The 26,623-nt window shown below is 39.7% G+C and overlaps 1 protein-coding gene across 2 annotated transcripts in view; it reads left to right on the plus strand.

The window, feature by feature from the left end:
* The window catches only part of cdh7a (cadherin 7a), a 375,152-nt gene that overhangs the window by 186,280 nt on the left and 162,249 nt on the right, over nt 1–26,623 (plus strand). For both annotated transcript variants that reach the window (XM_034166782.1, XM_034166771.1), the window contains one exon: nt 19,913–20,032. In XM_034166782.1, the coding sequence (XP_034022673.1) occupies nt 19,913–20,032 (120 nt within the window). The remainder of the gene's footprint in view (nt 1–19,912; nt 20,033–26,623) is intronic.

A 26,623-nucleotide genomic window follows, 5' to 3' on the forward strand; every position in this document is an offset into this window, starting at 1 on the left:
AAAGCAAGCAATTTATAAAAACTGAACTGCAAACACACTCCATGGACCTTGCAACTAAACATTTAAGAATGAAATCTTCAGAAATGAAAACGTGTTCAAAGACAAATTCAAAAGTCCAAATAGAAGAGAAACAATTACATAAAAAAGATGCATAAAGAAAACCAAACCCTAAAAATCTTATTACAAGCCATAATAAACAGATAAACCTTGATTTTTAACAGTAAGGAAGTCTCAGATCTCCATGCAGCATAGAAGCTGAAAGTGTGTTTTGTTTTAATTGAGTGCAATAAGCAGACATTGTCATATGGCCCGAGACGCAGTTGATTAAAGACAACGCTGCCTTTTATCTTGATAAAATGAGAATATATAATTTGCTGATAAGTAAAATCTGTTCCAGATTTCCTGCTTTGCATTACGGACTTCATAGAGCATTGGGCTGAGCCATGGACTTGAATTTGACAAATTTCCTTTTTAATTACATATGTTTGTTTTTATATGCTGCTTGAGGAAGCCATCATTTCAGATGCTGTCTCTGAACGCTTGCTTCCTTTTGCACGGTATGTGGTCAGAATTTCCTCTGAGGTTCTGAAGGGCTCAGGCTCAAAAAGCAAGTAAATGCAAATGAGTGACAGCATGCTGCGGCTCTTCAAGATCTGTATGTGCAGGTGTAAGGAGCTGAATCACGGCAGAGTGATGTCCATGATGATATTATGATATTTTAACCCCTTAATACCTGAATTTATATAGCTGTATATAACAAAAATGTTTTGTGTGTGTTTTTACCTTTAAGTAGATGGTAAATAATGTTGAGATTATTAATTTCACTTTTGCACAAAAAATAAATAGTAATTTTGGTAATAATTTGTTATAATATTATAATAATAATGGTATGTTGCAAATTTGCGATAACAGGCATACTGGTCAATTTGGTATGTTGCATATTTGAGTCAAATATTGTAGCATATATGCAACAATAGGCGTTAAGGGGTTAAATATGATCATTTAGGTAAGAATTTGTCTCTGTCCTATTAGAAAACTGTTATTAGTTTCTTGGTCTGGGCAGATGCCCGGATTGCAACAACTTCAGCGAAAGAAGCCATCTAACTTCCTGGCAAGGAAGTCACTCATTGAACACATCATTGCTCTGCAAGTACCCACTCAATGCAAGAAACAATATCAAGATTGTCTCATTGCAGCCTATCTTGAAGTAATTCACTTCATTTACTGTATATTAAGTTGTGATTGTTTTTCCAGTTTCCTGTGACTGGTGAGCGTTGTACACTGAAAAATCACCTATTCATACATAATAATTATTACAGTGGCTTCTTCAGTAATCAAAGCACAAAACAAAATAAAAGAATAAATGTCAATCATAAAAGTATGCTACAACAATGCACAAAAATCCTATAATAAAGAGTCGAGAATACACAAAAGGGTATGATTTATACTCCAGACAATTTGGTATATAGCACCAAATCAAATAGGTTGTCCCAAGGTTCTACACATTAGTAATGTTGTACCTTACCCACCTCTTGAGCAAGCAGATGAGCAAGTGTTAGGGGAAAAACTCCCGAAGGTTTCGTTTTTTTATAGGGGGAAACCTCAAGCAGACCAGAATCAATGAGGTGACCATCTAGTTTGGACATAAAAACAAAACTAAACAAGAATAAAAACCACAACATTACAACAATAAAAATGTTGCAGCTCAGCAAATGTATTCACGTAGAACCCAGTGATCACGATGGCCGTCGCGGTAAAATGGGCTACAATTGGCAAATATGTGTTTGTATTGACACCAGATCGGTACCCTCCCCAGTTTTATGTTTATTTTTGACAAATCAATTCCTTTGGTTGACGAGGCTGTTTTGTGGCACATTCTGAAAATTCATGGCATTAAGTTGGTGGACATCATAGGCGGCATATGCAGAGGTAATGAGAGAGATGTGTGGGCAGGGGCCAAACTCTGACTTCTTCACAGTGAATTCTACCAGGTGATGGTCTAGTGGTTAAAGCGTTGGGCTTGAGACCACAGGATCCTCGGTTCAAATCCCAGCCTGACCGCAAAATCACTAAGGGCCCTTGGGTAAGGTCCTTAATCCCCTAGTTGCTCCCGGTGTGTGGTAAGTACCTTGTGTGGCAGCACCGTCACAGGCATTATTTGTAAAGTGCTTTGAGTGTCTGATGCAGATGGAAAACCACTATATAAATGCAGTCTATTTACCATTGGACAGCATTTAGAACCTTTTCTACACAATTTGATAAATGAACTGCTGGATACTTGGATTACTTATGTGCACTCAGATGATGCGTAGTACTTGCATTGCGAAAGAGCACTGGCCAAGTGCTGTGTTTCTTTGAGTATGATCCAGCATGCAGATGCCTTTACTACTGAGGATTCCAACAACTGGAAAAGGTCAAAGGGATGCTGACACAGAAATGGAACCCCACCAAATTTTGCTGAGGTGTTTGCAAATGGCTGAATATTTCAGATTTTTTGTCCTTATAATTGAAGAATACTTGTCGAGCAATTTGCACCAGTTTTTTTTTTTTTTTTTTGTATTATTTGAGGGTTTTGCAAATATGGTGTATAACCACAAGAACAATTAACAACTTAGATTTATTCCCTCAAATATACAAGGCATCAGGAGAAGTAATGATTCCTCAAAACATAGTTGAATGGTTATTTTTCTTGTACTTTCTTTATTAAAATTCAAACTTCACCAGGCATGCTGTGGCAGAGGGAGTCTTTCCAGAGGAAGCTCTGCTTTTGCTTACAGCACGGGCACAGAGATCTCTAAAGGATTACACAGCCCACCGTCAACAGGAGGTACAGAAATCAGGCTTAAGGAAGCAGAGGATTAGAGTACAAGGGTTTGGAGTGTTGCATCCAACCCGTGATAAGACACCGGCTCTGCACATCAACCACAGAGGCGACACCACAAGGGTCATCTTTGCCACTTTATTTACCCGGCTCCTTTCAACATCTCCGATTCAAACTGTGTGCATGACAGGAGAACATCGCAGTACCAGCTTTGTAAATATCGGCTTTAAGTAATTATCAATGCAGTAAAAAACAGATCGGCCAAAGCACCTCGTGTCCTTTTTATAGATGTCTTTAAATCACTGTTGGTCACAGCCCTGCACTGCTGATGAATGGCTTCAATTTAGAGGAAATCATGAATTTAATTAATTGAAGTAATTAGAGGCAGTGCTCATCCATACACACGGAGACCTTGTGGCCTGAAGATCTCTGAAGGCTTTTGTCTTAATCAAAAAAATGTCAAATAAAAGACAAGGAAGTGTGAGGACACTGGGGCTGTGACAGTCCGAGACTTGGCTCTCTCCCACTGCATGATGACGGACCAAAGGAGCTGTTTGAGGGCTCATTACAAGCATCGAGAATGTAATGTCAACCCAAGGAACACTGACTCAATTTACTGCTCAGGACTCATATTTCCAGCTGTCATTGTTCCTGAGAGCTGAGATAAAGGATGGAGTAGTCATTTCATTTTGGACGTGAAGGTGTTCCAATTTGAGGTGTAGAGAAACGCTTTGATCTTCACTTCACTTCAACTTCACCTGAGTTGAAATAAATAATTTTTATCTATTGCATGTTTTCAGTACTCATGGTCTAGTAAAGTCATTTAACTTGAACCAAACATTTTTGTAATGTGCAGCTTCTCTCAACATTTACAGTACCACTTTGGCAGAGATGTACAATCCCACCCTCAGCGAGTAAGTCCTACTACATACAGTAGACAACAAGGTACCAGTAGATTCAGTAGATTCTCACAAATCCAATAAGACCAAGCATTCATGATATGCACACTGTTAAGGCTATGAAATTGGGCTATTAGTAAGAAAAAGTAGACAAGGGGGTGTTCACAATAATAGTAGCATCTGCTGTTGACGCTACAAACTCAAAACTATTATGTTCAAACTGCTTTTTTTTAGCAATCCTGTGAATCACTAAACTAGTATTTAGTTGTATAACCACAGTTTTTCATGATTTCTTCACATCTGCGAGGCATTAATTTTGTTGGTTTGGAACCAAGAATTTGTTCATTTACTAGTGACCATGGGTGATAGGGCCTTCTCAGTGGCTGCTCCCCGTCTATGGAACGCCCTCCCAGACCATCTCAGGGCTCCACAGACAGTAGATGCTTTTAAAAAAGGACTCAAAACCTACCTTTTTACTCTGGCTTTTACCTAAATAATTGCTACTGTTTTATCGCTGTTATTTTGATTTTCTTGCTACTGTTTAATTGTTTTTACATTGATTTATAGTCTTTTGTGTTCTTCTGTTTTATACTGTAGCACTTTGGGATTTGGTGTCAAATGTGCATTATAAATAAAATGTATTATTATTATTATTATTATTATTATTAGTGTGCTTGGGGTCATTGTCTTGTTGAAACACCCATTTCAAGGGCATGTCCTCTTCAGCATAAGGCAACATGACCTCTTCAAGTATTTTGACGTATCCAAACTGATCCATGATACCTGGTATGTGATATATAGGCCCAACACCATAGTAGGAGAAACATACCCATATCATGATGCTTGCACCACCATGGTTCACTGTCTTCACTGTGAACTGTGGCTTGAATTCAGAGTTTGGGGGTCATCTCACAAACTGTCTGCGGCCTTGGACCCAAAAAGAACAATTTTACTCTCATCAGTCCACAAAATATTCCTCCATTTCTCTTTAGGCCAGTTGATGTGTTCTTTGGCAAATTGTAACCTCTTCTGCACGTCTTTTATTTAACAGAGGGACTTTGCGGGGGATTCTTGTAAATAAATTAGCTTCACACAGGCATCTTCTAACTGTTACAGCACTTACAGGTAACTCCAGACTGTCTTTGATCATCCTGGAGGTGATCAATGGGTGAGCCTTTGCCATTCTGGTTATTCTTCTATCCATTTTGATGGTTGTTTTCCATTTTCTTCCACACGTCTCTGTTTTGTTTTTTTTTTTTTTGTCTTTTTTTTTTTTTGTCCATTTTAAAGCATTGGAGGTCATTGTAGATGAACAGCCTACAATTTTTTGCACCTGCGTATAAGTTTTCCCCTCTCAAATCAAATCAGTTTTATTTATATAGCACCAAATCAGAACAACAGTTGCCCCAAGGCGCTTTATATTGCAAGGCAAAAGCCATACAATAATCACAGAAAAACCCCAACGGTCAAAACAACCCCCTATGAGCAAGCACTTGGCGACAGTGGGAAGGAAAAACTCCCTTTTAACAGGAAGAAACCTCCAGCAGAACCAGGCTCAGGGAGGGGCAGTCTTCTCCTGGGACTGGTTGGGGCTGAGAGGAGAGAATCAGGAAAAAGACATGCTGTGGAAGACAGCAGAGATCAATCACTAATGATTAAATGCAGAGTGGTGCATACAGAGCAAAAAGAGAAAGAAACATTCAGTGCATCATGGGAACCCCCCAGCAGTCTAAGTCTATAGCAGCATAACTAAGGGATGGTTGTGGGTCACCTGATCCAGCCCTAACTAGAAGCTTTAGCAAAAAGGAAAGTTTTAAGCCTAATCTTAAAAGTAGAGAGGGTGTCTGTCTCCCTGTTCCGAATTGGGAGCTGGTTCCAGAGGAGAGGAGCCTGAAAGCTGAAGGCTCTGCCTCCCATTCTACTCTTACAAACCTTAGGAACTACAAGTAACCACGGAGTCAGGCACTTCTGATTTAAGGCTCTCTTTTTCAGAGGAGCTACAGCATCCAAAGTTGTGCTCAATGAGGATGTAAAACTATTGACGAGATAATCTATCTCACTCACAGAGTTTAGGTAGCTACTCTGCACTGTGTTGGTATATGGCATTGGAGAACATAACAAAGAAGGAATCATATCCTTAAACCTAGCTACAGCACTTTCAGAAAGACTTCTACTGTAATGAAACTTATTCCCCACTGCTGGGTAGTCCATTAAAGTAAATGTAAATGTTAAGAAATGATCAGACAGAAGGGGGTTTTCAGGGAATACTGTTAAGTCTTCAATTTCCATACCATAAGTCAAAACAAGATCCAAAGTATGATTAAAGTGGTGGGTGGACTCATTTACATTTTGAGCAAAGCCAATTGAGTCTAATAATAGATTAAATGCAGTGTTGAGGCTGTCATTCTCAGCATCTATGTGGATGTTAAAGTCGCCCACTATAATTATCTTATCTGAGCTAAGCACTAAGTCAGACAAAAGGTCTGAAAATTCACAGAGAAACTCACAGTAACGACCAGGTGGACGATAGATAACAACAAATAAAACTGGTTTTTGGGACTTCTAATTTGGATGGACAAGACTAACAGTCAAGCTTTCAAATGAATTAAAGCTCTGTCTGGGTTTTTGATTAATTAATAAGCTGGAGTGGAAGATTGCTGCTAATCCTCCCACTCGGCCCGTGCTATGAGCATTCTGACAGTTAATGTGACTCGGGGGTGTTGACTCATTTAAACTAACATATTCATCCTGCTGTAACCAGGTTTCTGTAAGGCAGAATAAATCAATATGTTGATCAATTATTATATCATTTACTAACAGGGACTTAGAAGAGAGAAACCTAATGTTTAATAGACCACATTTAACTGTTTTAGTCTGTGGTGCAGTTGAAGGTGCTATATTATTTTTTCTTTTTGAATTTTTATGCTTAAATAGATTTTTACTGGTTGTTGGTGGTCTGGGAGCAGGCACCGTCTCTACGGGGATGGGGTATTGGGGGGATGGCAGGGGGAGAGAAGCTGCAGAGAGGTGTGTAAGACAACTCTGCTTCCTGGTCCCAACCCTGGGTAGTCACGGTTTGGAGGGTTTAATAAAATTGGCCAGATTTCTAGAAATGAGAGCTGCTCCATCCAAAGTGGGATGGATGCCGTCTCTCCTAACAAGACCAGGTTTCCCCAGAAGCTTTGCCAATTATCTGTGAAGCCCACCTCATTTTTTGGACACCACTCAGACAGCCAGCAATTCAAGGAGAACATGCGGCTAAACATGTCACTCCCGGTCCAATTGGGGAGGGGCTCAGAGAAAATTACAGAGTCCGACATTGTTTTTGCAAAGTTACACACCGATTCAATGTTAATTTTAGTGACCTCCGATTGGCGTAACCAGGTGTCATTACTGCCGACGTGAATTACAATCTTACCGAATTTACGCTTAGCCTTAGCCAGTAGTTTCAAATTTCCTTCAATGTCGCCTGCTCTGGCCCCCGGAAGACAGTTGACTATGGTTGCTGGTGTCGCTAACTTCACATTTCTTAAAACAGAGTCACCAATAACCAGAGTTTGTTCCTCGGCGGGTGTGTTGCCGAGTGGGGAAAAACGATTAGAGATGTGAACGGGTTGGTGGTGTACAGGGGGCTCCTGTTTAGGACTACGCTTCCTCCACACAATCACCCAGCCGGCCTGCTTTCCCGGCTGCTCGGGATCCGCTGGGGGACAGCTAATGGCGGCTAAGCTACCTTGGTCCGCACCGACTACAGGGGCCTGGCTAGCTGTAGGATTTTCCAAGGTGCGGAGCCGAGTCTCCAAGTCGCCTGGCCTAGCCTCCAAAGCTACGAATAAGCTACACTTATTACAAGTACCATTACTGCTAAAGAAGGCCGTGAAATAACTAAACATTTCACACCCAGAGCAGAGAAGTGCGGGAGAGACAGGGAAGCCGCCATGCTAAACCGGCTAAGAGCTAGTAGCTGCGCTAAGCTAGCGGATTCCTAAAAACACACAAAGTGAATAATGTGTAAATAATTTAGAGGTGATTCAGCAGAGGGAGTGCTTTAGTTAAGGCACGTGAAGATTACACTGTGAAACAAATTGTTATCTAGATCAATCTAACTACGCAGATTAAACAGCTAACAGATACAGCAAAACACCGCTGTGCTCCGGAACAGGAAGTGATACAATACCACAGTGAGAGCCAACCACCAGTAGAGGCCAGTAAAGCCGAAACAGCAACTTTTTAATCAATCAACTTTTTAATCAAACTATTCTGTACTTCTGAACAATGTCTTGAACGTCCATTTTCCTCAGGCTTTCAAAGAGAAAAGCAAGTTCAACAGGTGCTGGCTTCATCCTTAAATAAGGACACCTGATTCACACCTGTTTGTTCCACAAAATTGACGAACTCACTGACTGAATGCCACACTACTATTCAATTTCAATTCAATTCAAGTGTGCATATGATGAATGCTTGGTCTTGTTGGATTTGTGAGAATCTACTGAATCTACTGGTACCTTGTTTCCTATGTAACAATAAGAAATATATTCAAAACCTGGATTAATCTTTTTAGTCACATAGCACTACTATTATTCTGAACACTACTGTATTTGTTCCATTCACCCTCTAAACCAGATGATTCTAATTAGTTCAGCTATTCAGGCAGGTAGGTGAGCTGATTGGTGAAATCACCTATTTTTGGTGCAGAGGTATTTCAGTTTATTTCAAATTATTTCATTTATATCACAACAAAGCTGCCTCAAGGTGCTTCACACAAGTAAGGTCTAACCTTACCAACCCCTAGAGCAAGCACACAGGTGACAGTGGTAAGGAAAACCACCCTCTGATAATTCAAGGAAGAAACCTCAAGCAGACCAGACTCAAAGGGGTGACCCTCAGCTTGGGCCATGCTACTGACACACTTGACGATACAAATATACAGGAATTTTTGGGAGTCCATGCTGGTGTGCAGAATGGGAGGCTGGCTGGTGTGGGTGTCCACAGATGCTCTCGATTTCATCACCATTGCAGAAGACGACACCCACTCCCACTTCTGGATGGAGCCTCAACTCGGACAGAGAGAAATAAACAGAATCAGATGGCAGAAAGACTACAAATACAGTATAATTTATCATGATTAAGCAACAAGAAAAACAGAAGAATTACTAAGGTGATCACTGACCACTACCCCTAAGCTTCACTAAAAGACCCAGAATTTAGATAAAGTTGAGGCCAAGGCCCTATCTGTTTACTAATAAAATGAATTTGAAAGAGTAATAAGCATAGAACTATACTATGCCAGTATGCCAGCCATATGAAAGGGAAAATAAGTCCAGACTTAAGAGTCTGGACTCGAAAGTCTTGGGTAGAAGCAATGCGCAGTAGGAGTTTTTTACTCACTGAAACCGGGGTTACCCACCTCTGCACTGTGGAAGTTGAAGACCATACTGCATGTTTCTGACCTAGCTTTTGCCTGTTCTGATGTCCTGGGGGCCAAGGTATGATCTTTAATAAAATACATAAAGCTAAGCATTTCAAATCACTTGGTTGCAGCAGATAGATTGCTATTTTTAGGTGGGGGAGATGGACCATCGTGTGCCCATGTGCTGGATAGATGCCATCCTGGAGTCAGGCAGAAAACTGGTCCAAGCCCATCTCTTCTTTGGACCAGCAAAGCTAATAGTCACACTGTTGTTACTTTTTGCAAGGTCTAAATCCCCAAAACTCAGCGTTACCATTTGATCTGATGAAGAAGAAGCTCTATTGAAACTGCTTGTGTTTGGGCATCGATGGATGAATGAAGACACAGTTAAATCTTTGAGCTGAAGGTCTCACTTTCATTAATTTGTGGTTGTCATCAATCATGTTTGAGCATCTTTGGATAAATAAAGATGCCACTGAAGTTTTTGGTCACACTGCTGATTATTTTACATTTGGTCTAAAGTCCTAAGGCACAACTGGAGGTGGAAAACCCTCAGCTTCAATGAGTAAAAGTCTGACCACATATATATGTTATACATACATACATATGTTTATAATTAGTTCAAGCAGGCAGGCAGTTGAGCTAATCAGTGAACTCACCTGTTTTAGGTGCACAGAGAGAAGCAATTTATGATCAGACTTTTAGTCACTGAAGCTGGGTTTTCTCACACATAGAATGTAGTCAACCTATCTGCACCTTCTACCACGCTTATGTCACCATGTGCTACCCTTTTTTTTAAATAAAGTATTTACAGCAGCTGTTTCCATCCTTTATTTACAAAATCTACCACCAATTGGCCTTCCACATTCTTGTTCTTAATACCATATCTACCCATTGCTTCCTCATCACCACTGTTCTACCCCATCACACTAGAGGCGGTATGAGCCCAAATCCCGTCCGAATGAAAATTCAACCCACATTCGGGAGGTGTCGAGGTGTCCATTGGACAGCAGTTTGAGCACAGTGTAAACAGTCTGGCACAGTTGTGCGGCTGCCTTGAATGTTTTACACGTGTTCAAAACGTTTATGGCACAGTCAAAGTGGAAAAACTAGTCGAAGTGCCGTCTGACCTCAGTCTGAATGGAGTCTAAACAATCTGATGGCCTGAAAATGCAATCTGTGACATTCTAATTGCGTTGGCGCGGGGGGGGGGGGGGGGTGCGTTTGCCATGTTTCCAAATGCACCTGATCACACCATGAGCACACCTCAAGTGCAGATGGATTATATCCTGTCGAATCGCAGTTGGACCACAATCGTATGGCTTGTTAGTGCATTCTTGTTGTTTTTACTGCAATTTGGCAGCTGTCAAGTTACTATTACTGTGTTTTACCTACATTTGTACTGTGTTTGGAGGCTCATGTGCATGGTATGTGCACAAATCAGTCGAGGTGGGTCGGAGCACAGTCTGGATATTCGGATGGTTGTCCTCCGCAATTCTTAATCCCCCCCAAGATGTGGCAGGAATCCTGTTTTTTTTTTTTTTTTAGTAAGCCTGCAGTCTGAGAGCGAAGCGCTCTATTGGGGTGATATGGTACTACGAGGTTCCTAAGATAAGATGGGACCTGATTATTCAAAACCTTATAAGTAAGAAGAAGAATTTTAAATTCTATTCTAGAATTAACAGGAAGCCAATGAAGAGAGGCCAATATGGGTGAAATATGCTCTCTCCTTCTAGTCCCCGTCAGTACTCTAGCTGCAGCATTTTGAATTAACTGAAGGCTTTTCAGGGAACTTTTAGGACAACCTGATAATGAATTACAATAGTCCAGCCTAGAGGAAATAAATGCATGAATTAGTTTTTCAGCATCACTCTGAGACAAGACCTTTCTTATTTTAGAGATATTGTGCAAATGCAAAAAAGCAGTCCTACATATTTGTTAAATATGCGCATTGAATGACATATCCTGATCAAAAATGACTCCAAGATTTCTCACAGTATTACTAGAGGTCAGGGTAATGCCATCCAGAGTAAGGATCTGGTTAGACACCATGTTTCTAAGATTTGTGAGGCCAAGTATAATAACTTCAGTTTTATCTGAATTTAAAAGCAGGAAATGTGATGGGGTGATGGGGGTCTTTACTTCACCAACATGCTCCTTGAAGTCCGCTCTAATCATCATTCTTTCATCCTTGAATACATTCTCGTCTGCCTCATTTAGCTCACTCCAGAAATCTTCTTTCCCCCTTCATCTCATAACCTACCTGTGGGGCATATGCACTGATGACATTCATCATCGCTCCTCAATTTCCAACTTCACACTCATCATCTTGTCAGACAGTTACTTAACCTCCAACACACTCTTAATACACTCTTCCTTTAGAATGAGCCAACACCATTTCTCCTCACATACACACTATGATACAATAGTCTGAACCCACCTCCGATGTTCCTGTCATTATTTGGCATCTTTGTACGCACAGGTTATCTGCCTTTCTGCTCTACATCATATGAGCCAACTCTTTCTTTTACAGTTACACTGCCAACATTCAGTGTCTCAGCTCTCACTTCCACACTTCTAACTTTCCTCCTGCTGCCTCCAGACACCTTCTCCACCTCTTTGTCTTATACTCCAAACAGTAGCCCAATTTGTGCTAGCACTCTGTTAGATAACAGCACTGGTGGCAGTCATTTCATATACCAAGAAATCATGTTTTTTAAAAACGCTGCTTGAATGTAAAATATATATGTTTGTGTGTGTGTGTGTGTCAAGGTAGAAACTGTGATCTGGTAGAATCGCAGTTTTCTACCATTGTGATCACAATCTCAACACTATTTTAATTGCTGGTAAGGTAAGTCCCTCCCTTGTTTGCACTCGGGGTCGCCACAGCAAATCCAAGGTGGATCTGCATGTTGAATTGGCATAGGTTTTACACCGGATGCCCTTCCTGACGCAACTCCACATTGCATGGAGAAATGTGGCAGGGGTGGGATTTGAACCCGGGACCTTCTGCACTGAAACCAAGAGCATTAACCACTTGGCCACCACCCCTGCACACTATTTTAATTGCTGAATATAGCAAAATATGACTATGGCTTCCCAATTGATATTTCATTATATTTCTGATCAATGAGACTTTTCTGATCTTTGGTAACTGAAAGTGAAAGTCTCTGTTGTCACCGAGCAGCAGCGGGTTTCCCCCTCCTCTCCTGTAAAGCACTGAGCGGAGGAATATCTACAATTCTCCTCATTCAAACTGGCTCAGCCTACTGACATCATTTGCTGTGCTGTGATTAAATAGTCCCCAGACTTCGAGAAGCCCTGGACTTGAGAAGTTATTTTATTTTAATAAGTGATGGCCAATTTTAATGGCAAAATACATAAACAAACCAAGAATCAAGTTTATTTGTGGTTCTAAATGTTTTAAAGGTGGTTTTACTCACTTTTTTGCCTCTCCCACAATGTTTTTGTTTTCAAAACTTTATTTAAAAAGATATATTAACAAACTTTAAACAAACAGTTAATAGAAAGAGATAGAAAATAAAATAAATTGTACAAAAGTAAAGGGATGCTTTAACATTAATTATCTTAACAAAAATTCCTTATAGAGTGTGACAGTTTTGGACAAGTTAATTTTTCTGGCAAAAATTTGTTGTTGTTGTTCATTCGGCTGCTCCCAGTTTTGTTCGGGGTCGCCACAGCAGATACAGCCAGATCAGCATTGGTAATTGGCACAAGTTTCACGCCGGATGCCCTTCCTGACGCAACTCCAGTTTTACCTGGAGAAACGCACACAGCCGCTGGTGTTCCAAAGAGGTCTCCCATCCAAGAACTAATCAGATCCTGCTCTGCTTAGCTTCTGAGATCTGACGGGATCAGGCTGACGCAGAGCAGACCGACTGCTCTGGCAAAAAATATGAAGGTTGAATAAAATTGAACAGGGCTTCATTCTGGAACCATCGTGCTGCGCTTTACTTGTGGAAAGGATTTGTTAAAAGCTGTTTGCTAGGAATTTATTTTTTATTATATTTCATACATTTGTTCTTTGAGAACATTTTTATTTCACTTATTACCAGGCAGCAGTTTGCAATTATTTTATTTTCCTGTGTTGTGGCTGCACTCTGCATTGTGTTGTTATGACTCTGCCCATTCGCTCCCCTCGGGACGCGAACTCACGATCCTCGGCATGGAAAGTTGACTCTCTCTCTACCCAGAAGGCTAAAACCAAGGCCTCTGTCCTTGTGACCAGAGAATCCTTTTGAGCTGTTGGGGGTGAGGTTTACTAACTACATCTGCACAGCGACACCTGTTGGCCTCTGTTGCACCTGTTTTTATAATGTTACAATAAATTGTTGGTTTAAACAACAAGCAAATTTAGATTTTGTATTTTGTTCCCATACTGTACTGAAAATGAACCGAACCGTGACCTCAAAATGAGGTGCATACCGAACCGTGATTTTTGTGTATCGTTACACCCCTACATATATATATATATATATATATATATATATATATATATATATATATATATATATATATATATATATATATATATATATATATATATATATATATATATATATATATATATATATATATATACACACACACACACACACATATATTAAGCATATCCATTTTAGATCCAAACTTTACTTTAAAATATGTTGTTGTCTTTTGTCATTTCATCATCTGAAAGCCACAGCGGGCCACTCTCCTCTAAACAAACTAATTTGCATTGTGAGTGTGCGTTCAGAAATCCATATTGTACCTGACAGTTGGCTCCATCTTGTATTTGCCTGAAGAATACCTGTCTCCCACTGAGATTAAGCATGCCACATTTATTTTCATTAAGCGCAGATGACAGTTGCTCACCCACGATACTGAATTGATTAGGAAAACTGTTTTGTACATGCCACGCTGGGAACACATAAAAAAACCCCAAAAATGTCAAAATCTGATCCATCACGTCAGTGAAGATGGACAAATACTGAAGTGATGCAGACATGAAAAACAAAACTGAATCTACAAAATGTTTCTTTTTACATCTCTCCAATCTGACTACCAATACTGGAAGCAGGATGTTTGTTGGACTAACGAGACTAACGATGCAAAGTGTCAGACACCCTGATGAAAACAATAAACCTTTAATACCTGCACTTCAGGTTTATATTGAACATTAATTTACAACTCGAGCCCTTTGCAGCGTGATTTTACACCCGAGCTCTTTCATGCAGTCATCCTCTGACCTTGGAGTTTTAAAGTATCTGTAACATAAAGCATCATGACTAAGAGGTGATGATATAATCTTGGTGTCCTTCCACAAGCAGCCTGGTGATAACTTCTCTATCTTAAACAAGCTTTTTTTTTATCGCCTCCCAGGGCTCGAGCCTGTTAATTCTGCTTTACGGCTGGAATAGAGGAGTCTAATCTTCAATTTCTGTGATCACTTCATTCTGTAAAAGCCTGTAAAAACCACCCCGCGATGGAAAGGGAGATTTTTATTGGGGTATTTGCTTCAAAGTAAAATATCACCAACTTTCTCACAATAAAGTCTGAGTTAGATATGTGTGTCTGAAGCTATTAAAGTGAAATATTCAATCATAAATGAGCTATTTATCTGAACAGCTGGTAAAGCCACTCACGGGGAATAATGTTTTTCTTCTTTATTTCATGGTTACTTCAACAATGGCTGTTACCGCTGATGATTTCACCACTGTGGGTGTCAGCCGCAAGACCGACACTGACGCGCAGTCCCTGAACCATAATGGTTGTTTGTTCCAATCTCAGTTTTGGTTTTCCAACCTTAAAATGAGATTTCATCGACTATAACTCTAATTACAGCAAAAAACACTGTCAGCCGTAAGGTGTAAGAGAAAAGTGACGCGGCTGTCGCTGATTAGATTTTCTCTCTAAGCTGTTTGAACACTTTCATCTTGCTTCACATCACCCATATTCAAACATTAACAGTCGCCGCTGATGGCTTCCAGAGGAAGCGCAGTAGACGCCACGTGATTGTCAAAATGGGTCACAGCCAAGGTTGAAAAGTAATTTTCATTAAGTGCGCTGGGAGCGACTTTTGGGATAATCAGTGGGCTGTTGGGTCACATAATGAAATCAGGATTTGTATGATGATCTTTAAAACTTTAACTGCACTGTGATGCTGCATAATGTGAGTTTTCCCAATGAGATTGAGCTAATATAAATTTGGTAATAACTAATGATTCCTTTTCACATCAGAGTTTAATGCCGTCTTTAGTCAGTGGGGCACTGAATGAAAATTGTATTTTCACAAATTATACAACTGGCATATAAACCAGAAGACATGTCTCCTCCACATTTTTAAGTAAAGATTTAGTTTTATACTTTCAAACTCTGTGATCTCTGTATTTTCTCAGCTAAACCTGTTCTCGGTTTTCAATTACGCCTTAATTCTGTAGTTTTTTTTTTTCCCTTTAAACAACTTGTTCTCATTTATGGCACAATGCTCTTGAAATTCTTCTCAACACTGACTGTGGCTCAGGTGGCAATGAAATTCTTAACTAAAAAGAATAAAAGCACAGTAAAGCATGCAGCTAATGCAGTGTCTAGATTTTGTACAACCAATTTTGTGCACCACAAATGTCTTTTTGGATGCATTTCTGCCAATATTTGCTCATTTATTTTCCTAAACCTGCTTTTCACAGGCTTTGGAAAAGCCTATAAGCACTTAATCTGTAAATGCAGACAGGAAATAGGATACATAAAAGAGTTCATCCACTTCTGTGTATTGATGCGATACCTCAAAAACAAGGCATCCAGGAGATTGCAATGCCTTGCTGCTGCCAGGTACATCTGACCACGAGACATCATCATGTGACATCACTGACACTAGATGTCTGACACATTGTATGCAAAAACATATTTCATTGTCTCATGTAGCTCCTGGACTATGGTCATTAATTCATTTCAGATAGGGGGCTCTGATTTTACCATGACTTGGACCTGTGCACTTCACATGATCAGTTTTTTCAGACGACAGTTCACTGACTTTATCAACCAGTTTTGATTGAAATTACTCTTTACATTTTGAGGATATTATCACGAACAGGCAGGCAGACTTTGCCGTTACAATAGCCTCTGTCAGCTTTGTGGTGAGGCTAATAAATGCTATTATCCTCTAATTTAGCAGATTACAAAGGCATAAAAATGAGGAAAAGCCCATTCCATATGTGATGAACTTCAAAAAAGTACCTTGCTTTACATCCTTAATATGGATTTATGATGAATTCGGAATAGGTGTGGTTGTCAGACATAATTTCTGCAGAGAAATGTCCCAAATCAGAGGTGTAGACTGTTATTTTCTGATAGTCCAGTGGTTACATTTTCAAACACAAACTCTCAAAAACAGAGAAAAGAACATGGTCAAGTGATGTATGCAGTAAATGGGGTCTGTGAGAGATACTGTTTCTGTTCTGAAATTTGTGTTGTCTGTCAGCTGTCCCCGTGTGTTCAGGGTTGCCACCATAGATCCAGTACAGATCCACATCGGGATTTGGCACAGGTTTTACAGCAGATGCCATTCCAGACACAACTCCAGTGTTATCAGGAGACACAAACACAACCTTCTGAAGAGGTCTCCCATCCAAGTACTAAGGGTCTGACCTCACTGGGTGCAACTGTTGGAGAGCAGCTGGAGACAAATTAGCGACCAAATATTCAAACGAGTGACAGTGTTGCATCCAGTGGTGGGCACTGTTCAGCTAATCTGAAAACCGATTATTATCAAAGATAATGTTTTTGTAATGGGATTAGCTTTTCAGATAAGTTTAAAAACCATCAGCGGACCAATTATCTTCCGAAAAATTTAGTTCCAATAACTTTCAGTCCGCTAATTTTTTTTTTTTTTTTTTTTGCTGGTAAAGTGAGCAAAGTTTAATGGACAAAAATGTTTGTAAACCCTACAATCAAACATTTTAGTCCCTGTTGTGCATAGATCAGTGGTTTGTAGCAGTCTGGCTGTCACTTGCTGATGACGTCATCATTAAGCGCAAGACGTGATTGGCCGGTCGACACAGGGAGCATTGTGGGTAGTGTAGTTCAGGTTCACTTTGGACATTACATTGTTGCTGTCCACTAGACACAAACAATACGGACTAATTTTAACATTATTTTATTTTATTTCTTTGTGGCTGACTGGATAATTTAATCGCCAAGACTCAGTGGGAGAGAGGAGATCTCGCGGCACAGCTGTGTTACAGAGGGACTTTTCTTCACCGATTTAGACACCGTTTTGGATAATCAGGATGCTTTATGTGGATTATTTTCTTCATGAATCCCACTGAAACTAACAGGCAAGAAGTTATCTTATCTTTTACTCTGCCAATCAATGCATTAATGGACGTATTTTGGTTCAAAGCCTGTGAAAAAGTTCATAAGTTCTTAAATGGTGTATCTAATACTGAAATAAACTTTGACTTCTAATACTGTGTTTTACTGCTTTCGAAAGATGATGCCAGTGTTTGGGGTTTTATTTCTTTATTCATTCATTTTTTGTGCGTTCTTTGTGTGTTTATGATCCTTGAATTTACCCAGCAGCCCATGCGGCGCTTAAAGTGAAACTGGTTTATCAGACGCCAACAGTGTAATCTGATGTGGCCGCAACCGAATCAATACTAAAAGTTATTGGTTATCTGTAATAAAGATACATTTTCTAGCAGTTTAGCGTCATAAAGATAACTTTTCAGTTATCGGATGAATGGTTATCGAAGCTAACTTTTTGGTTAGCTGTGTCCACCACTGGTCGCATCCATGAGAGTGCCACTTGGTATTTACGTGCAAATCCTTGCACCTGCAATGACCGTGCCAGTGCCCCTTGACTTTTGCGTGTGTTGTGCGCTATGTCAGTGGCTCTTGCATAATATGTGTGCAGACAGCTTGAGATTTGTGGCCGTATTTTTGGCTCCACTCTGGATACCATTCAGTGGACAGTCGACCGCCACGCACGCACATCTCGGGACAACCAATTCAATGAGATTCCACGTGAAAAAGTTATCACCTTTTTGACCTTCTTTCACACAATTTTGTGTCTCCGCCTCCTCTCCATGAGTTGCACGTCAGTGAGATACTCGCCTAACCAGGACTCCCTCTGCTTAGCTTCTACGATCTGACAGGGTCAGGCTCACACAGAGCAGACTGGCTGCTCTGTTCTGAAATGTACTAAATCAGAGGAATAAAATGTTACTTTCTAGTTGTTTAAAGCGATATTACATTTGTAAAGCTTAAATAGCTGTTCTAAGTCCACATAACCCTGCAGAAAGGATTTTTTCAAATGAAAAATGAATGTGTTTGTCAGCTTCTTTCATTTCCAAAGCGTCTCTCACTAAGACCTCTGCTGTTTTGTGTTATATATATGCTGCTTCAGTGCTTGACAAGACACATTAATAAGACTGAAAGATGGTAGTGTTCCACAACCTGACCCCTGACTTTAGATATCATTTTGTTTGCGTGGTTACAAAAGTGTTTGTGTAACTTATATCAAGGGTGGAATGAGTTACCGTCTGTGCACTCTGTAAAAATCTAAACTGAAAAGTAAGAAACTTTCTCCAATCTGTGTCTCTGAAATAGGGTGGGCGTAGTCATCACTGGTGTGATAATCCACCACGATATGGACTGCACAACACTGTCAACTCCAGTGGGAAATCAGTTTTTCTTAGTGCCAAGACACTGAAATTACCCTCGAGGACATATTTTTATTTAATTTTTTTAAATAATGCCTATGAAAAATGAAATGAAATCAACAAAATTTCACCAACTACCCATTCATCTGTAATTTATTTAATTTCTGTTTTTCCTGATGTGCAGCGCATGAGTCAAAACACCTGTTAAATGCTCTTCTGACAGATGTCACTTGCTATAAAGTCATTTTCACAAAACATACTGTAAGTTAACAATCATGGAAATGTGGTTAAACTGTGATTCTGAACCAGGAGACCTTTGCCCTGCAGGTTTGTTTTGAGCTTTTATGATCATTGGTGTGTATGTGTGTCTATGTGAATGGGCTGATGCACTTGGAAAGGTACTACATAAATGCAATCCATTTATCATTAATTAACAGGGGTCCATGGTATTGTCAAAGCACCATATCAGACGTTCAGGACGCATTATTCCCGTCCACATATTTTTGATAAGTACTGCAGTGATGCCACTGTCTTGTGTAGCAGCTCCGATCGCTCTACAACAGTATGTGTCATCTCCCAGCGTCTCACAGTGCAGTGGCAATGGAACAAACACCCATGGTGAGGTTTAACATTGGTTGAACATATTTACACTTTGCTTTTCATTCAAACTCTGTTCACGTCCTCTGGCTATGTTGCACAGATGGGTTGCAAAAGTGCACAACCTGTCTGTACTTTACTTTAGTAGCACTTTAAACCTGCCAAAAATAATGGCAGCTCAACCGTAATGTTGAGCAACGTTTGAGGCTTTGAGAAATGACAACTGTACAGCTTGGGGCAAATCAGTGGAAAACATAGTTTTATAACCTGAATGGAAAGTAAATCTTAAACTACTAAATGAAACATTTGCAGCAGCAAATCCATGATAGTGTAAAATAAATAAATAAATAACTGAAGGGGTTACTGCCTCAGAAGTTCCACTTTCCTTGTTTTCTGGCTTGTTTTTGCGTTCAAGTTGAATTGGTCACACGCTTTGTTGATGCTGTGACTATTTCCACATTTAGCTCTGATTGACTTGGCTCCTGGCTGTTGTCTTGGAAACTAATTAAGGCCTGTCTTGCTGTAGGAACCATGGTAGTGCAAGTGGCAGCAACAGACGCAGATGACCCAACATACGGAAACAGTGCCAGGGTGGTTTACAGCATCGTGCATGGACAGCCGTACTTCTCAGTGGAGCCCAAGACGGGTAAGTTTATCATGTTGTACCAGACAGAAGGCATACGGACATGATTCCAACAGTTGCAACATGACTGACAGAAATGATTTTTATATATATATATATATATATATATATATATATATATATATATATATATATATATATATATATTAGGGGTGGGCAAACATAAAAAATCTTAATCGCATTAACTCAATGACTTTCTGTGATTAATCATGATTAATCGCATGGTATATGTGAAACCCAAAAATGAATTCAAAACCCGCTTAAAAGCAGTTTTATTTGAAAATGTAAATGAACACTGCATAAATTTGAAAATGTAAATTTCAACTGAAACACACTAATGAAATCAAATATAAAACCACTGGCAGGTCATTTGTTATCCTGTTTCATATCAAAATAACAATATTCATGTCCATGACTAAATGTACTAAAACAAATACGTCACAATTGTACACATACCACAATTTGATATGTGTACAATTGTGATGTATTTGTTTTAGTATATTTAGATTTTGTTGTGATTTGGCACTTTATAAGCCAATTAAACTGAATTGAAATTGAACATTTTATTGAGTCTTAAAGTAAATAAATATGAATTTGGTCACTGGATCCTTAAACTTTGTACATAATGAACTCTGCTTGGTGAATCCTTGATCTCTGGACATAAATAGGAATAAACAAAATCTGTAGTTTTTTGTCAAAAGCATTTCCTTTCAGCCCTTGGCATGAATGTGTTTCTATATATATGAGCTGAGATTACAGCTGCTGTGCTTCACTTCAGGATGTAATTTGAAAAGAAAATACAGCACGTTTCATTTTGGGAGAAAAAAAAAAACGTTTTAGTCGATTGTAGTTTCTTGTCTGTATTACATTTGGAAAGAGGTGTCATTTTATTTAAAGCGGCGATTCATTTTGAAGTTATTAATTCCGACCGGACTATGTCTGCCGTGCAGCGTTTCGAGCTGTGTGAACGGAACGGAGGACGATTCTCGTTTCTTGACAGCAACAAGACAAGAGTCCCAGTTAGTGACTTTAATCCACACAAAAGTGACTGACGATATTTTAATGGCTTTGCGAGGGGTTAAGAAGCGGCTTGCCATTTCTGAAGAGCAGTTAATCAAAGAACCAATGAGCTACTGGATCGAAGCATTGCTTAAATGGTTCATGGTTTCAAAGTGGAGCCGTGCTGCAGAAATGGTTTATTACAGACCAAACCCTGAATATCTGACTTTATTTGTACATCCGTATGACTCTGAAACTCGGAAAAATCCGTATAATTTACGGACTATAGGTTGACATGAAAACCACCGAAAAGCTGTGTTCACCGCGGGACACGTTCGGCTATTTTTTTTTTTTTACTGATGACGAACGATGCGTAAAAAAAAATTTGACCGATGCAGCTGCATCAGTCCAAACCGGTCTGGAATCGGGCCTGATCCTGTAGAACTTTGTACCGAAAATGTCCATTCAAAAGTTTGGCGTCTTTCTGCATTTTGTTTTGTTGTGCATTGCATAGCCTGTACTTTTCTCGATCCTCGTGTCATTTTCTGTGTGAACTCAGCTATCAGCAGGAAGCAGCAGCATAAGCTCGCCCCCGACTGACACTTTCAAAATAAAAGGCAACGAGCAACAGTCATAAAAGGCTAAAAAAACAAACAAACAAAAAAACAACACAGCGTTAAGGGGAGGAACAGAATTGCCGGTGATAATGACCTCAATAGTTAACGCAACGTTAGCGCATTAACGTTGCCCAACCCTAATATATATATATATATATATATATATATATATATATATATATATATATATATATACGGTCTGTTAGAAAACTATCCGACCTTTTTATTTTTTGCAAAAACTATATGGATTTGAATCATGTGCGCTTGCATCAGCCAAGCTTGAACCTTCATGCGCATGCGTGAGTTTTTTTTCACGCCTGTCGGTTGCATCATTCGCCTGTGAGCACGCTTTGAGTGAGCAGTGGTCCACCCTCCTCGTCGGATTTGATTGTGAGGAAAATGTCTGAACGATTTGGAGCTTTGCTGCATCAAATTTTTCCAGAAACTATGAGAGACAGCCAAGTGAAAACCATTTGGAAGATTCAGACGGCTTTCAGGGACAATTCTATGGGGCTCACACAGATTAAGGAGTGTTACAACCGGTTTAAAGACGGCGCACAATGTCGGAGGGCGCGCCGCGCTCCAAGCGGTGATCGACAGGCTGAAAGGACCAGATCATTTCCAAACTGAACGCTGTGTTGATCCGGGACGTCGTCTGACTACTACAGAAATGGCAGAAGAGGTGGACATACCACTTTTTCGGCACATTCCACTGTTACAGGAGTTTTTGTCATGAAAAGACGTGCGGAGGAATTTGCGCGTCGGGACGGAGCCGCTAATGGTGCGGGACAAAAAGTAACGCCGTGATGAAGCCTCACAGGACATGTTGTGGCATGTCCAGCTCGTCCACAATTTCTCAGATAGTCACACGACTGAAAAGCCACCGAAAGCCGTCTGAATCTTCCGAATGGTGCAAGAGCTGGGCGTGTTACAACATGTCCTGTGAGACAAACACGGAGGTGCTTTTGTCCCGCACCATTAGCGGCTCCGTGACGAATTCCTCCGCTCCTCTTTCCATGACAAAAACTCCTGTAACAGTGGAATGTGCTGAAAAAGTGGTATGTCCACCTCTTATGCCATTTCTGTAGTAGTCAGATGACGTCCCGGATCAACACAGCGTTCAGTTTGGAAATGATCTGGTCGTTTCAGCCTGTCGATCGTCGCTCGGAGCGTGGCGGCCCTCCGCCATTGTGTGCCATCTTTAAACCAGTTGTAACACTCCTTAATCTGTGTGATCCCCATAGAATCGTCCCTGAAAGCCATCTGAATCTTCTGAATGGTTTCCACCTGGCTGTCTCTCACAGTTTCTGGAAAAATTTGATACAGCAAAGCTCCAAATCGTTCAGACATTTTCCTCACAATAAAAATCCGATGAGGAGGGTGGACCACTGCTCACTCAAAGCGTGCTCACAGATGAATGACGCAACCGACAGGTGTGAAAAAACTCACGCATGCGCATGAAGGTTCAAGCTTGGCTGATGCAAGCGCACATGATTCAAATCCATATAGTTTAAAAAAAAAATAAAAAGGCCGGATAGTTTTCTAACAGACCTCGTATATATATATATATATATGTATATATATGTATAATGTGTGTGTGTGTGTGTGTGTGTGTGAGCATAATACAGTGCGGTTTGAAAGTTTGTCAACCCCTTGAGCTTTTACATATTTAAAATTTTTTAGGACATCAAAAAACTAAACAAAAATTCAGGCTTTTGATATTAAAATTTCTGCAATGACACCCTTTAAACTCACAGTGAAAAAAATAATCTCTACATCATGAATTAATATAAATAAAAATTTAAAAGCCAAAATAATGGTGAGAATGTGTATTTGCACCATATATATGTTGAAACACACACGCACACTGTAAAACCAAACAAACTGGCAGAGCCGAAAGAAAAAAAATGTTAGGAAAATTACCTAAAAACACTGACAGACAACAAATGAGACACCAGGGGAAACAGGCTTCAGTTACTAAGATCTTTCTTCATTTAAAGCTTTAAGGGTAGATGTCATACAGAGTGTAAGTCTGAAGGCAAAATACAAGTACTTTTAGTTTTCATGCCACTTACATACAGTCCCATGGTGTTACAAAGTCCATTCAATGAAATCATTTGATAGTATAACAGTCAGTCTCAAAAGTCCGTTCCTTGGTCGTCCATTATACACTGATAAAACATTCTCACCTCATCATATAGCATAAGACAATCAGACGAATAGTCCTTTTCTTCTTGCTCATCATGCACTGATGAACGCCTCATTAATCTTATCTGTGCCCTTTGTGTACTTCCTCTTCCATGGCATTTTTCAATCAATTACTTAGATAATTGTCATTGTAAATATATTTTACAGAGCTTTAACAACATTAACTTTTATAACAAATTAAAATGGTTACCTGAACTTTTTAAGTTAAAGTGTTTAAAAATAAGTTGTTGCAACTTAAATATGTGATGTTACCATTACATATATCCTTATATTGCACCTAAATTGAAACATAATGATTCAGTTAATTAATAAATTTCAGTTCTTTCACCTCACAATATTCAACTTAATCAAATTTAACAATTTCATGTACAAAGAAACACAACAAACAATACTCACAGAGTACACCTTACATTGAACTTGTTTGACCTTTACTTTGGAGAACAAGCTCTCAACACGATCAAACTGATTCCATTTATTAATCCTATTATTTTAACCAACATTTTTTTTTTTTTTTTTTTTTTTTTTTATCAGAATTACCATTCTCGCAAAGTGGTGTACATTGTCCCATAAATGTTTAAACCCTGTACTACTTTCCATGGATCTGCATCGAGAGTCAGCCCTGCATCAAAACTGCTTCATTAGTATCCAAGCAATATAAAATCCATCAGCTGCTTACATAAATGAACATCCCGGTGGTCTGTTTGTGACTTTTGGGGATTTTGTACACTTTTTCAGTTGAAACGTGTCTCCGTATTACTCCCCAAAATATAGAACGTGTGCCGTCCGTGGATGCATGAACATTAACTACTGTGTGTGTCACATTTGACAATGTGATAACCTCCTTTATCAAACGTCACAGTGATCAGAGAGTATTTGGTGCACTAAAACGTAACAGCAGTCAAATAAGAAAATGACCGGAAAGTAGGCGAAAGAAAGAACTGCAACAAGGTGGCAGAGAAGTGATTTGTGTGCAGTTTCATCCTCAGAAGCAGCCGTCCTGGCTACGTGTTCACCGCCGGCTCATTAGGCAGCGGCCGGCTCAGCCTCGGCTGCTTCATGCACAGCGCGCCCAGAAGGAAACACAAAAACATGGTCCACCCCATAATATTAGCCTTCATCCTCCCCTCTGAAAGCAACATGTGCAGAGATATCTGGTGACTGGAGCTCAGAATCTCCAACTGTTAAAAGCCACCGCAATGCAGGGAGTTATGACTTTGTATTTTTCAGTCTGCTAAAGAGAGAGAGAGAAAAAAAAAACACACACACACACGGCAGTGGCCCGGGGTTCAAACATTTAATAAGCCAAAACTCAGAAAGTGAAGATTCCTTAAAAATAAAACCAGGCACTGGCTAAGTGACTTCATAATGCATTGACATTGTGTGATGATCTTTGAGAAGCCAGGAGTGTTTTTTATCACTCGGAGCCGCACAGAATCACAGGTGTGCTGTTGTTTTTCACTTTCCAGAGACCTTCGGATAATGAAGCCTCCTACTGAAGCTTTCATTTGGGAGAAGTTCCATGTTTTGGGGCAAAACACAAATTTACATTTTTTTTTTTAAGCACACACAAAAACATATTTTATTATTAACATGGTTGAAGCTCTGGGGTGACTTTGAGGCTGAGAATTCTTTGAATTAATCAAGGTTTCCTCGTGGTTCTTTAGAAGTAATGTGTCTGAGTAGATCACCTTCCTCAGTCTGGTGCAAAAATCTGAATGTATTATTTTTTCCTCTTCTTAGTCTCTGTGCTTTTTTTTTTTTTTTTTTTTTTTGCTCATTTGAAGGTTTGTTTTTACCTAAAGTTTCCCATGAGTAATTCCTTAAAGTATTTGCTTTTTTAAATATTTTAAACCACAAGAAGTTGACTTGGACTGCATTTGGACTTTTTAGCTGTCGCTGAGATGCAGCATAACAGCTTCACTCAGCCGATTCCGAGCGTTAAAACTGGGCCATTGATGGCTTGATGGTACATTTAGATTGAGTTTGGTGTCCGTGTGTCGATGAAGTCGTACCCCCCCCCCCCCCCCCCCATGCCACTGTGGATAAGAACACCCCCCGCAGACACACACATACACTGTGACAGTGCATCCAGAAAGTATTTGCAACATTTTATTTTTTCCACATTTTGTTGTCGCTGCCTTATTCCGAAATGGACTAAATTCTTTTTTTTTTCTGTCAAAGTTCTACTCACAACACCCCATAATGACAACATAATTTTTTTAACTGCAAATTTATTAAAAACAAACTAACAAAAAAAAAAAACCTAAGAAATCACATGAACATAAGTATTCACACCCTTTGCTCAGTAATTTTGTTGATACAACTTTGGCAGCAATTACAGCCTGAAGTCTTCTTGAATATGATGCCACAAGCTTGGTGCACCTATCTTTGGGCAGTTTTGTCCATTCCTCTTTGCAGCACCTCTCAAGCTCCATCAGGCTGGATGGGGAGTGTTGGTGCACATTATCAGATCTCTCCAGAGATGTTCAATCAGATTCAGGTCTGGGCTCTGGCTGGACCACTCAAGGACATTCACAGAGTTCTCCTGAAGCCACTCCATTGATATCTTGGTTGTGTGTTTAGGGTCATTGTCCAGCTGAAAGATGAACAACCACCCCATTCTGAAGTCAAGAGCGCTCTGGAGCAGGTTTTCATCCAGGATGAAAACCTGCTCCAAAACAAATCTGTAAAAGTGTGTTGTTTGATCCACTTTTGTGATTTATCTCTGTGTTTCTCCCTATCCACCAGGTTGTTATTGTAAATAAGATTT

This window comes from Thalassophryne amazonica, chromosome 1 (assembly GCF_902500255.1).
Source record: "Thalassophryne amazonica chromosome 1, fThaAma1.1, whole genome shotgun sequence".
Lineage (NCBI taxonomy): Eukaryota > Metazoa > Chordata > Actinopteri > Batrachoidiformes > Batrachoididae > Thalassophryne > Thalassophryne amazonica.